Source organism: Euprymna scolopes, chromosome 25, assembly GCF_053919585.1.
Source record: "Euprymna scolopes isolate OS-2025 chromosome 25, ASM5391958v1, whole genome shotgun sequence".
Classification (NCBI taxonomy): domain Eukaryota; kingdom Metazoa; phylum Mollusca; class Cephalopoda; order Sepiida; family Sepiolidae; genus Euprymna; species Euprymna scolopes.
In genome coordinates, this window is record NC_136506.1 from 54,208,737 (window position 1) to 54,223,994 (window position 15,258).

Below are 15,258 nucleotides of genomic sequence, written 5' to 3' on the forward strand. Positions count from 1 at the left end.
TCCACCACCACTACCATGGCTCCGGTCTCCACGCCGTAGAAGTCCACCACCACTACCGTGGCTCCGGTCTTCACGCCGTAGAAGTCCACCTCATCACCACGACTCCGTTCTCCATGTCGTCCGTACCTCTAATACACTGACACCTTTCTCAGTATCTGTCCGATCCGAGCGCCCGCCCGTACCTGATGAACACTGAACCCTCAGTGTTGCCAATTCGTTCGTCCGTACCTCTAATACACTGACACCTTTCTCAGTGTCTGTCCGATCCGAGCGCCCGTCCGTATCTGATGAATACTGAACCCTCAGTGTTGCCAATTCGTTCGTCCGTACCTCTAATACACTGACACCTTTCTCAGTGACTGTCCGATCCGAGCGCCCGTCCGTACCTGATGAACAATGAACCCTCAGTGTTGCCAATTCGTCCGTCCATTCCTCTCATAACCTGAGGCTAACACATCAGTACTGTCCCAGTCGGACCCAAGTCGACCAATCACCCGCACCAGTTACCACGCCGACTTCTCCGACGTCATCCCAGCATTCCAGCTTACGGCGAACCAACAAGCACCCCCCTGACGGAATACACCAGCGACGGACCCCGGACCAACGTCGCCCAGTGAAAAAATTCGCATTTTACCACCCTTTCGTTTGCCTAAATGAAAGGCGAGACTTTGTCTTTAAACTAAACTACCCGAGTTTGTCATTCTTCTTTGTTCTGTTGTTTTCTTCCTTGTCCTTGTGTCTGATGTTTATTTAGTTGCACGGTCAGTTGGCTAACCACCTTCAGGCCTCACTGCAACACTATTTTCGTTAGAAATAATTAAGTAAAATCTGTTTTTTTTTTCAGTGGGGGTAGAAAACATAATACAAAAATAAAATGTTACGTGACTTTTTTGACATCTACAGAAGAACAAAAGTGACAATAAAATAGTTTGTTAGTTCACTACACATCTTATTTGTCTATCTAAGTTTTCGATACTTTGGAACGATTTAAATTATTCATATGAAAGACCATTTTTCCCCCCTGAATGCTACTTGGGAATAATTTTCCCTTTTACCAGTTTGGTGCCTCCGACCACTTCATTACTACTAAAATTAAAAACAAACGTTAGCGAAAGAAGTTTTTAAAGTATCTAAAATTGAAAAAAAAAAAGAAGTTTGATAAACTTTAAAATTAAACGTAAAACACAAGAAAAAATTTATAAAAATAATTTAACAACTTTTAATAGATAATTTGGTTACTTTTTAGTAAACACTAACAGAATAATTATGCTGTGAAGTTATAACAGCAAACACAACTGCAGAAGTGAATGTTCTCAACCAATTCATTTTTGTTCAGTCTATGCTTCGATATTTTATTTCATAAAGCAAGACATACAAGAATATCGCAGTACAAAAACTGGATTTTAACGCAATATTAATTTTTAATCGGGTTTAAATAAAATAGGCGGCAAGAGTCATGTTTATATTATAACTTCATATTTTAAAAAAAAATGTTCCCACAATTAAAAAATCTATGTTGTAGCAGACATTTTGAAATAATGGAATTTTAATTGTTTTAATCTTTTACAAATCAGTTAATTTTTAAGAAGTTACTTTTTCTTGGCAATTCAACTGATTATACTATATATTAATTAGAAAAAAACACTATTTTAAAAAAAAAAACATAATAATATTAAGTTTATATCAGTTTTTTAATTGTAACTTCAAGGTAAATATTTGTTCAATACGTGTATTTAAACTTTTAAAAAATAAATATTTTTTACTTATTTGAACTCTTATGTTTCATGATAAATAGAAATTTCTATAGATTTAAATATATTTTGTTCGAATTTCGAAAAAAATAAATATGTGGAGGGGGGGCACGCACCAAAATAATATTTCCCCTAATATATTTTACGGAAACTGCATTTTATATGTAATTTAATTCTAAAATGGATAAGTATCGAAAATTTCACGAAAATCTGACCATTGATTTTTGTTAGATTTATTAAACACGGGTTTTTACATTCGGAATGTCTACAACATGGGTACGTTATTTTAAAGAGCCAATTATGTAAACACGATTTTCGTCTCACAAATTCATTATTTTCGTTCGATGAAAACCTCTTTTTAATTATTATTGGTTTATTTTGCCCTTCTTTTTTTAAATGGTACAAAAGTTATACTAATAAAATTAATTTATAATAAAGTTACATCGTGTTACATATAGGGTGGGGTAATTCTGTGGTGAATTTTGGCAGTCCCTAGCTTTCTAAATATAATAATAATAATAATAATAATAATAATAATGACAAGCAATCTACGAAAGATTAATGTAAGCAACAGTAAACGTATTCACTAGTTTTGTCTTCTCTACGCCAGCCTCTCGAACCGAAGGTTTTCAAGTCGTTCGCCACCCTTACTGAAGGCATGCCTCCATGCTGGTCTATCTTCGGCTAGCTCCTCCCACACATTCACATCGATGCCAAGAGCGATCATATCCCATTTGGCCATGTCTTTAAAGCACAGCACCAGGCGACCGTGGCTTCTTGTTCCATTTGCCAGTTCGCTGTAGAGGATATCTTTAGGGAGACGGCCATCGGGCATTCTGTGCAGGTGTCCAAGCCAACTCCATCATCGGATCTTGAGTATCTGGAACAAGGAGCGGCTGCTGGGATGTCTTAGCACCTCTTTGTTGGTGATTCTATCCCACCAATTGATGCCCATGATATGTCGCAAGCATCGGAGATGGTAGACGTTCAGTCTTTTCTCGTGACGAGCATATGTGGTCCAAGTTTCTGCTCCATACAGTAGGGTACTCAGAACACAGCATTCGTAGATGGTGCATTTTGTGTGAGAAGTGAGGTATTTATTGAACCATGCTCTTTCACGTAGTCGGTTGAAAGTAGACGATGCTCTACCTATGCACGTTTGTAGCTCCTGTTCAATGGATACTCCCTTGTTGATGTTGGATCCCAGCAAAGTTCTCAGCAGTCTCTAGTTCGTGGCCATTGATGGTGATTGGTGATGCGTCACTCTGTTGCATCACAACTGTCTTCTTCACACTGATTACCAGTATGAACTCCGCACAAGCAGCGCTCAATTTGTCAAGCAGCCGCTGGAGTCTACTTGCAGAGTGCGAGACCAATGCAGCATCGTCTGCAAACAGCAGCTCGAGTATTAGGACTTTTCGAATCTTGGTTTTGGCGCGTAGGCGAGCCAAGTTAAAAAAGTTCTCCATCAGAGCGAGTATGAAGGAACACACTGTCTTCGTCTTCCTGATTTCCAAAAGCGTGGTGCAGAAGAACTGAGAAGAAGATGCCAAACAGCGTGGGAGCCAACACACAACCTTGCTTGACTCCACTGCACACGGGGAAGTTGTCAGACATGTCACCTTCGAAGGAGACTGCGGCTGTCATGTTGTCATGGAGCGATCTTATCAAACTAAGAAGAGTTGGTGGACAGCCCAACTTTTTTAGACCATCTCTACTGACCATGTCAAAAGCTTTCATGAGGTCCACAAATGCGATATGGAGAGGTCTACGTTGTTCTCTGCATTTTTCCTGGATTCCCCCCACTCTTTATCTGTGCCTAAACCTAAATGTAGATTCCATGAACAAAGCTTCTTTCTTAGAACTGCGCGCCTTTGGAATTGTCTTCCGTTTTCCTGCTTTCCGGCTGACTACAATATGGTTGTCTTCAAATCTAACATAAACAAGTTCTTGACGTGGCGTTCCATATAAGTTAACAAATTTACCGAATTTCCATTACTAATGATTACTATATTGTCCAATTTCTACTGTACACTCTTTAACCCTTATCCTCGAGTGTCCTCTTGGCCTTGATAATGTGGTGATGCCTGTGTAAAAAAAAAAAAAAAAATTCAATTAGATTTATACCTAATTAAATGCACCAAAACTCTTGCCGAGAACACCATGAATTATCATGGACCTTTTCGAAGGAAAACCACGCTACCACGCCAACAAGAGGAGTTAACTACTGGCTCCCAATTTGGGAGGCAAAATTGGCCCACCGTTTTGCAAGGACTGTACTCGGACCAATAACCTTTCTTTGAATAAAATTTGAGTTTCAAGATATGGTTTTGTAATTGTGGAATTATTTTTGCCTCAGCCAGGGAGTATTGAGTTTGTGAGATTAACAACATTTAGCAAAAAAACAAAAAAAAAAAACAAAAACAAAAAAAACAAAAAACAAAACGGTACTATTCATGCAGAGAGTGATCGGTGCTGAAATAATAACGTTATTATTTAAAAAGCCATTCTTAACATGGGTAGGGGAGGGTGTTTTGTACCTATTCTGTACTTTAACCTTACAATGGAATAAAAACCATATCCTAAAACTTTAATTAAACGTGGAAATACGATTTTTAAAAAATAGCGCGGATCACTCTCTGCATTAGTACCAACAAAACAAAAACATATAATAACAAAATAATCCGAAAAGCGCAAAGTTCAAGCCCAAATAAAAAAAACAAGGCCACATACGCCAAAATTCTTTTCAGATTAATGAACGCTCCCTGAAACACTTTGCTTACAACATCGGAGCCGATGCATATTTCGCTATGGGAGGCTCAGGCTCACTCGTGTTCCATGGAATCACCAGAAATAAATAAATAAATAAATGAATAAATAAAAAGCAGTTTTTTAAATTATTTTTTTTTCTTAGTTGAAAAAACATTTTGTCCGAATATTAATGACAGATTTATTCCTGCATTTTCATACTTCCGTTTGCAATTTTGTTTATTCCGATGACGTCATTTTCCGCGAACACCGTGTCCGTTCTTTCTTGCGAGTGTGAGGAATTAAATCCGAAATTCTTCCTTTTAGGTAGGTAAAAAAAGCAAAACAAACACTTTCTTATAAAAAATAAAACGTTAAAACTGTATCTGCTTTCAAATAAGACAAATCGGCGCAGGAAAAAAAAGAAGAAAAATTAAACGCCGTTTGTTTTTAATAGCTGTGTCAGACTGCTTGGGCGAAATAAATAGTAGTGCAATTGTTTGATAGGGGATCGTTGAAATATCTTTCACTATTTTGCTTGCTCCCCGTTCCCTCCCTATTTTTGATAAAATTGATTTCTCACTAAAGTGAGAATTTACTTTTTGAAATGTTCAGAATGTAATTCTTATTTATTATTTTAATCTTTGGCGGCCATCGATAACATTAGTGTTGGGACGATTAATGCGAATCGAAAAAAATTGAACTCAATTTCCGATTCCAAAAACGATTACATTGCTGGTACTAATAATGAAATGATATGTATTTATTGCTTTTAAATTATCGGTAATGTTGACGATTCATCTTCCTTTGTTTACAAAGCCATTTGGCAGAAGTGACGTCCGACATATTTTTTAGCTACGGATGACCAAAACTGTATAGAATCGTGACATTCATTTAAACAGTCTTTATTTGAACTTCATGGACTTTTTTTTTTGTTATTTTTTTTTTAGATTTATGAACTGTTTTTTTTTTTTAGATTCATGAACTGTTTTTTTTTGTTATTTTTTAGATTATGAACTGTTTTTTTTTGTTTTTTTTTTTAGATTTATGAACTCTTTTCCCCCATTAATATGTTTATGAACTTATGAACGTCGATATCGAAATTTTTAAATTAAAGTTAGTTTTATTAAAAAACAAAACAAAAAAAAACGAGGTGTTTTTTTTTTCAATTACATTATAAACTTTATTTGAACTTTTCAACAAACTTTTACATACATAAAAAATAGACTTTATAGATAATTTATAATTTTAAAAAAAATATATTTAACAAAAAGTTTTTTGTTTGTTTTTTTTTGTTTTTTTTTTTGACATTTCTCATGTATTTAATGAAACATCATAAAAAACGTATCCAACACATGATATTCCCCAAGTAATTGTCTTTGTTTTTTGAACTTTTTAACAAATTTTTGCATACATAAAAAAAAGACTTTATTGATCTTTTATGATATAAAAAGAAAAAGGTTTTCTTTTTTCCATTGTTCATGTATTTTAACAAACATCATAAAAAAAAAAATCGTATCCAATACATCAGTAAAACTAAAATCATAAGGTGCTAATAATATAGCGGAGAAGAGGACATGGCGGTGTATGCGCAAAAATCGTCCCCGGCAATGTTTGAAGTCAAACGTCTATGTTTTATTGGGTTTGTATTACTGTACACATCGATTCGAAAAAGGGGTTTGTATTACTGTACACATCGATTCGAAAAAGGGGTTTGTATTACTGTACACATCGATTCGAAAAAGGGGTTTGTATTACTGTACACATCGATTTGAAAAAGGGGTTTGTATTACTGTACACATCGATTCGAAAAAGGGGTTTGTATTACTGCACACATCGATTCGAAAAAGGGATTTGTATTACTGTACACAGTTTCGGCGATAAAGTGTAAAAGTACCAATTTAAAATGGCTATTCAATTCGAAAATCATACAGTGAAAAAGACAAATGGCGGCGTGATCGCTGTTGAATATGTTAAGTTTGGGAAAATGAGTTCAAACCAAAAAATTATACAATGTACTGTTAGAAACTCACTCAATATATGTTACCGTGACATAGGCTGACATATATTGAGTGGGTTGCTAACAGTATTTTGTATATGTTTTTAGTCTGAACTCATTTTCTCAAACTTAACGTATTTAACAGTGATCACGCCGCCATATGTCTTTTTCAGATATACCGATAAACACTGTATGATTTTCGAACCGAATAAACATTTTACATTAAATAAAAACACTAAAAACCTTATCCAGTTAGGAAGAAAAGTAACTTATCTTGCCTTTGATAACATTTATTTGTATCAAATTCAATTTCAATCGTCACCAACGCTCGCAATAGTAACACAATAACCTCGTGACTGTAAACGACACTGTTCCTTCCTCTCACTCAAGCTTGCTTTTTATGCAGTTTTTCATCCTGTTTCATTTGCATGAGTGCCCTCTGTTTTTCGTGATCTCACGAGACCACAGTTTATAAAACACCAGGTGCCATCTTTTTTTCTCTTTTCCTACCCAACACTTCCCTGCGGCAAGTCTACCCCTCCTCCATCAGGCCACCGCTCGCATGCACATCTACACAATGCACAAATACGCGGACACTTGCTACTCAGGTGAGTATTACACTCCCCCCCCCTGATCTGATGATCACACAGAATGCACCGCAGAGTTGGTCTCCTAATAGTCCAGTCAATCTAGCTCATTTTTTGGCTCAACCTCAAACAAATTGCTAACAAAGGTTTTTAAATTGCATTATGGGCAAGAATATCTCCTCTTTCAGATAAAAAAAAGTTTACCAAAATTGACCTTGCGGAAAGGGGTCAACGACCACCATCTTTAAAGGGTCCCTCCGATTCTAGTTTCCCTCTCTCAACTCAATTATTGTAAGAATATCTTCAAAAATTACAAATGTATCAATGTGAAATTTTATAAATCAACAGTTTTCATGAAGTTGAATATAATTATAAACTCATTGGTTTGGTTTTATTTGATTTTGGTTTACGGCATATCAACCCTTTTAGATTATTTGATACTAGTCCAGTCAATCTAGCTGGGTTTTTTTTGTCTCAACCTCATATAAATTGCTAACAGGAGTTTTTAAATTGCATTGTGGGCAGGAATAACTCCTCTTTCAGAAAAAAAAAAGTTTATTAAAATTAACCTCAGAGAAAGGGGTCAACGGACGCCATCTTTAAAGGGTCCCTCCGATTCTAGTCTCAATTACTGTAAGTATTCTTTTTTTTATTAGCCGCACCTGCTTGCCGTCCCTGGCCAAAAACAAGCAATAAATTATTTTAATATTCTGGTGGTCATAAACCTGGCGCCTGTATGCTGTGGTACTGGTCAAGTCTGAGCAAACTCTCTCTCCCATAAAAAAAAAGTTTATTAAAATTAATCTTGGATAAAGGGGTCAACGGCCGCCATATTTAAAGGGTCCTTCCGATTCTAGTCTTCCTCTCTTAACTCAATTACTGTATAGTCCAGTCTTTGGTGTTGTGGCTGAACCTCAAACAAATTGCTAACAAAGGTTTTTAACTTGCATTGTGGGCAGGAATATCTCCTCTTTCATATAAAAAAAGTTTACCAAAATTAGCCTTGGGGAAAGGGGTCAACGGCCGCCACTTTTAAATCATTTGGGCCCTGTCGTAAAATGCGATAACTAGCGAAAAGGATGATACGCAAAATTAACAATTACCATAATGTAAAAGGACAAAATATCGACTGTGTCATCTTTTTTGCTAAATCGCCAAGGCCGATATATTGGCCTGAGTCTAAAGGGTTAAAATTCAACTTAACAGTATTAAAATTTCAATGCATAAAATTCCTGACAAGTATGTCCATTAAAACAATTAATTACAAAAATAATCATTTTTGCTGACAAAAAACCTTTATTAAATTACACAGAACAAGTTTATGAATGGACCAAAGAACATTTCTTGTCAAGAACTAGTCAAAGGTCACTTCATCATCATCATCATCATCATCATCATCACCATCATCGTCATCGTCGTCATCGTCATCATCATCATCATCAAGATCTGGCTGTGATGAGTTGGTGCAATGGAGGCCTTTGCAATATCCACACAAGTTTGAACAGTGAATGCTATGTTTCCTGCAACTGCATCTTCCTGTAGTACACCCTGAAGTACAGTTACACCTAATTATAGCCAACAAATTTACAGGGCCAGGTGGTAAGTCAGTCTTAACTGGTTGTAATTTACCATCTGAAAGTGTCCATCCCCACTCGTCAGGTTTTAGCTGGTTTCTACCTTTCCATTCCTGAATTTGGAAGTAAACTCGAAGGCTGTGGAATTTCGTAGCTGCTCTTGTCAGTGGCAATGATTTGGCCTCAACATACTTTGAGCTATTTGCAACCTTTTCCTTAAAGCGCCTCAGTCGAAGATGATTGATGTTTTCCCCATCATTACCATTGTATAGGCACACTAAAGCCTTCTCCCCAGCTTCAATAACCTCTTCTGCACTGCTGTCTTTGCCAAACACTTTAGCCAGTTCGAGGAAGTTTCTATTGTTCATCATCTTTCGGAGGGATGCTGCCTTCACAATTCCGTGAACACTGGATGTAGAATCACAACCCAGTAGTGCATGAATGAAAATAATGTTGGAACAGACCGCATCTCCCAATGATTTCCTCACCTCTTTGATGTTCCAGACTTTCACTCTTTTTTCACTAGCTTTTGGTTGTGGCGTAAAGAAGATGTTGTAAATATCATCGCTATTGGTATGATAACATAGAAGGACCAATAGGTCAGTGTCATCTGTTATCAAAATGGTTTCTCCTGTCTGTGCCAGTTCTAGAGTAGTCTTCACAATCAATACGTCAGCGTCTCCAGATGCATGGATTACTTTACAACCTGCTTCCTTCAAACTCTTTCCCAGCAAGTTGATAAACAATTGTTTGTTTTGTCGATTAGCAACGAAAACATCCTTTTTTAATTTGAACCCCATGAAAGGAGTCAGTGACACATTAACTCCAACAAAACCCCCTGCTCGGCGTCGGTGAGTCGAGTCCTTAATGGATGGACCACTTTCATATCCATCAAAGACAACACATGCTTTTCCATATCTATTTGTGACATATCTACAGTATTGGTCACAGATCTCATTAAATGTGCGACCTTTTTGCCAAGGGAGACGCTGAAGTAGTGCTCCACCATCTAAGAGATACTGTGGATCTGATTGTACATGAGAAGTCAGTTCCCATATAGCGTCCGCCAAAGCAGATTTTTTGCCTGTCGCAGTAATCCAAAATAATCAAAAAGAGCAGGTGGGTAACCACACAGCTCATATTGAAAATGTTCTTGCTGCTCCTGGGTTGAGGGTTCATTATTAGATAGCAAACACAGTCTCTGGAATAGGAGTTGTGGATCAGTCTCAACAGTTTCATCTTTGCTGAGTGAAACTTTTGATCCGAGTGTAATTGCTTGATCCTTTTTTTTAAAAGTGTACTCTTGTACATTTTCTCCAGCCATTGAAGCTATGATTGCTTCTCCTATGGAGTTTACTCTGTCCACATTCACCTTTTTGTCTCCAGTTACTCCACTTGAAATGCTGTGAATGGACGGATCTTCCGTGAAAGGGTCATATGTCTGGAAAAACGCAAGGACCTTCCATGTATCCCTCACATCACGCTCTTTTCTTGCTGAAGTAGCCTCCTGATGCTGGTCACTAGTGCCATAATGAATGCCTGCTAGTTCTTGCATTGTAAACTTGATTTCCGCGCATGCTGGCAGTGATAGTGTCCAAACCAATCGTTGAATTTCATCCATTCCTCTGCCATGAGTAAGGCCTCCAGACGTCTTCAATAACCAGATCCGTTGACAAGCCAGCCCAGTAGCGATCACTCCGTCTAATCACATGGAATCCTTCCGAAAATTTCTGGTATACTTCAGGGTGGGTTTTTGGCAGACCCTCCATTTGCTGCAAATACAGATACACCGACTTTGCATATAGGATGTGTCCTGCTGCAGCGAATATTGGCAGCATTTTCCTAACAGCGTCAAGGTGCAATTCCCAGTTCCTGGTGCGCTCTGCTTTGATAAACAGTTGCAGGCTCTTCACCATATCAAGGTATTGAATCCACAATTTTGCTGTTCGCTGCTCAACCATCGCATCCTTCACATGGTTGATTTTCTGGGTAATCCTGGTTACAGACTCTGAAGACAGAACATTATCTATCTATTATGTATCCATAAGATACATTATCTCAGTCCCACCAAGGAGACCTATTAATAGCCCCTGAGCTTCTTTAAGGTCTTCATTTTGATGAAATGACTCTTCTGCATCAGTGTTAGGTTGATCATGCTCAGTGACATGTGAAACTGGCAAATCATAGGCTTTTGCTAATAAAATAGCAGTCAGAGCAGCAGCAACTAAAAAGTGAACACGAATGGCTCTTGCAATTGCTTTGCCACTTAGCATGTGGTTGACTGTGTTTTCAGCATACACAAGTTCAAAAAGTTCTTGCAAACCAGAACCTTTCATCAAATGACCAATTGACCCCAGAAAGCTCATCTGTGTATGGAGCCCACCAAGTCGCAAGACAAATGATTTCAGGGGACTGGAACTAGGCTGTGACTTGACTATCATCATTGCTTTGTACCAAAGTGGCTGATCAAATGTTAGAATTGGTGTTATGTTGTTTTTTCTGGCTAAATCATTAATGCAACATGAAGTTGAGTACACACAGGTTGGGTTACCAGGGTCCATGTCAATCATTGGCAAAAAAAACTGTTGCTGATTTTCCAGGATATGTTCCTTTGTACACTGACTGCATAAGGCCTGACCATGCGGGTCTGGACGGATGTAAAATTAGTGAAACCTCCCAAAGGATGTCAACATTGGCAGTGGAATTGACAACTTTCTTGGCCAGGAGCTTTTTAAATGTAACTGGGGGTTTGTTGGTGTGCCGTGAATCTAGGAACTTTATTTCGATCCTTCCAACCTTTATTATCTCTTCTGAAAATACCTGAATCCTTGAAATTGGTTTTGCTTTAACTTTCCCGGGGGTAACAGATGCTATGATGCCCATACCATGGAATGTGTTGAATCCATCAATACTCCTTACATTACAGTCCACATTATAAGCTACGAACTGCACAAATTCAGTTTCAGCACCACAGCCTACAGGCGCCAGGTTTATGACAACTAGAATATTAAAATATTTTATTGCTTGTTTTCGGCCAGGGACGGCAAGCAGGTGCGGCTAATAAAAAAAGAATACTTACAGTAATTGAGACTAGAATCGGAGGGACCCTTTAAAGATGGCGTCCGTTGACCCCTTTCACCGAGGTTAATTTTAATAAACTTTTTTTTTTCTGAAAGAGGAGTTATTCCTGCCCACAATGCAATTTAAAAACCTCTGTTAGCAATTTATATGAGGTTGAGACAAAAAAAAACAGCTAGATTGACCGGACTAGTATTAAATAATCTAAAAGGGTTGATATGCCGTAAACCAAAATCAAATAAAACCAAACCAATGAGGTTATAAGTATATTCAACTTCATGGAAACTGTTGATTTATCAAATTTCACATTGATATATTTGTTATTTTTGAAGATATCCTTACAATAATTGAGTTGAGAGAGGGAAACTAGAATCGGGGGGGGGGTCCTTTAAAGATGGCGGTCGTTGACCCCTTTCCGCAAGGTCAATTTTGGTAAACTTTTTTTTATCTGAAAGAGGAGATATTCTCTCGCACAATGCAATTTAAAAACCTCTGTTAGCAATTTGTTTGAGGTTGAGACAAAAACAAACAGCTAGATTGACTGAACTAGTATCAAATAATCTAAAATGGTTGATATGCCGCAAACCAAAATCAAATAAAACCAAACCAATGAGTTTATAATTATATTCAACTTCATGAAAACTGTTGATTTATAAAATTTCACATTGATATATCTGTTATTTTTGAAGATATTCTTACAATAATTGAGTTGAGAGAGGGAAACTAGAATCGGGGGGACCCTTTAAAGATGGTGGTCGTTGACCCCTTTCCGCAAGGTCAATTTTGGTAAACTTTTTTTTATCTGAAAGAAGAGATATTCTTGCCTACAATGCAATTTAAAAGCCTTTGTTAGCAATTTGTTTGAGGTTCAGCCACAATTTGACTGGACTATAATCCACTTACTTCTGCGAAGGGGCACATTCACAGGTTCTGGTTCTGATTCTGATTTCGGGTATGGTTCTGATTTTGTTTCCACTGTGTCAGATGAATTATAATCATCACTCTGGTCTGTTGATTTTGTTCATAAGTAGCTCATCACTTGAGGATTCATTGCTCTCCTCTGTATGATGTGCCTCAGAAGCCGGGCGAAGATCGCACACATGGCGCGGGGTTCCGTCAACTAGGACCGGCAGCTGGCTGATCACCCCAGAGATTCGTCCTCATTTGAATTTGGTGGTGCACCGGTTTCCAGGTGGTCTCACCCAAACTGGATCCCCTACCTCATATTTGGCATGTCTTTTTTGGTTGACTGGCTGTGCACTGTGCAGCATCAATTCCCTTTAGTCTAACACGATATGTGTATATGGCATTGGCCAGCGCTGTTGTAGATAATTTCCCATCCTTTGGTGTGACGTTATACCAATACATGGCCTCCATAATGGTACATTGCTTTCTGGCAGCAATTCTCTTAATGCTACGGTGGCTCCTCTCAGCAATGCCATTTCCTGATGGCACATGAGTGCATCGCAGCCGTAGTCGGACGCCCCATTCATCTAACAACTGCCGAACTTGTTGGCTACAATCTGTCAAGATCTCTTCCGGCACACCCCACTCCAAAAAGATGGATGACAAGATGTGAACAACACTTGCCGAGTCCTGTCTAATCATGTGTCGCCATACCACAAAACGTGTGGGTCCACAATCGATAAGAGTTAGAAAGGGTTTACCACTGTAATGGGTAATGTCCATTGCCACCTGCTGCCACACCTTCTTGACGTCCAATCGTCCTTTTTACCATTGCTCTGGTGCAGGATCAATATACTGACATGCCTCACAGTGCCTGACAATCTGCCTGACATCTGTCTTTGTCACTGCTGGGTCCATACGCCTTGCAAAATACACTGTTCTCTTGCTACCTGGATGTCCGCTCTGTGCATGAATCTTTTATATTTGACATGGGCTAATCGTGCCAATTGCAATTGCACGAGATCGAGCAGTGTGCTCCACACCCATCTTCATGCCTCCATGTTAGGTACACGGGTTAGTTGGTCAGCACGATTACAATGTGATGTTACCAGCATTACCTGAATGTTTGCTCTGTGCATGAATCTTCTGTATTTGACATGGGGTAATAGCACTAATTGCAACTGCACGAGATCGAGCAGTGTGCTCCACACCGGTCTTCACGGCTCCATACCATCTATGAGGTACACGGGTTAGTTGGTCGGCACCATTGCAATATGATGTGACCAGCATTACCTCCACTGATAGTCCATACTCAGAGACCAAATTCTTCAGCATATCTAGCCTTCGCCGGATCAACATCTCACTGGCTGCCTTAGTGCGGATTCTTGTCTGTCCTGAAAGCGTGTCAGACACCCAGTGGCAGACGCAGAGAAAATCCATGTACAGGTTCAGTTTCTTCGATTGCCATTGCAGTGCGAGATTTATTCCCTTTACAACAGCATCCAGCTCTGCTAAGTTGATGTACTGAGCATCACTCACGGGTCGCCGCCAACGTGCGTCTTCAAACACATTCCCTCCTTGCTCTAATGCGACTCCCAATGCCAATGAACTAGCGTCGACCCACACATTTACGTAGTGTGCATCAACACACCATTCTCCACGGGCAGGGTCCTCCTTGTTGACTCTCTCCAAGGTCTCAGTTACCGTCAGAGTTAGAAGAGCATCGTCAAGCACATCATCCCAACCTGTGGTTACCAAATTCGCTCTGCGTTTGATGACACCCACAGCTACACGGAGCCAGCCACAGGCTGGTAAGTGTCCAACAAGTTTCCTACACCAGGAAAAAACGGTCCGCCTCGTAATAACATCAGGGATACCTCGAATCCCACTGCCATGCCTCCATCATAGGGTGCCGTCTTCCTCACAGACGTCTAATCCCAATACGCACGCTCTATCCCTCAGACGTTCAGGATTCTTGCATTGCAGACCAAACTGAGCCAATTTTCCACTGACACACGATGCAAATTTTATGTCCTCATTGATGTACACATCGTCAATGTAGGATGATGTTGCGTCCTCAATGGTCTTTTCTTGAGACAACACCACATTCACAATGGTCTTCATGATCTGCGGTGCCACATTCAGACCAAAGCCGAGTCGTGTTAGGCAGTACTTCTGACCCCGAAACCACACTGTCTGGAACGGCCACAGCATCTCATCTACTCGCACCTGCAAATAGGCCTTCCACAGGTCTAATACAAGAAAAGGGGAAGCTTTTCTTGTAACATCCTTCTCATTTTTAAAAAATGCAACCATTTTTAAATTCTAGTACATTTTTCTCCATATCTATACAAGCAGTTGGCCAAGAAAGATCAGCCCCCCCCCCAAAAAAAAACTCCTTTAGTCAGCTCTTTCCAACTGACTTCATAATTTAATTTAAAAAAAAATTTTTTGGGCGGGGATCAGAATCTCTCTGATCTTCTTGGCATTTACGTTTTTTGGGTGTAGGGTATACCTCCTATGATTCATGTCAGCTGCTTCATCCAGCCACCCTTATGCTGTAAACCCGAGGTCTCATTTTACCTCTTTCGAAATCGACGACTTCTTTCGCCCAA

The 15,258-nt window shown here is 39.0% G+C and overlaps 1 protein-coding gene across 1 annotated transcript in view; it reads left to right on the forward strand.

Annotated features, from left to right (window-relative positions):
* Positions 1 to 7,060: 7,060 nt before the first annotated feature.
* The window catches only part of LOC145247357 (uncharacterized), a 173,614-nt gene continuing 165,416 nt past the window's right edge, over positions 7,061 to 15,258 (forward strand). The window contains exon 1 of the mRNA XM_080109036.1: positions 7,061 to 7,106. Within this exon, the coding sequence (XP_079965162.1) occupies positions 7,061 to 7,106 (46 nt within the window). The remainder of the gene's footprint in view (positions 7,107 to 15,258) is intronic.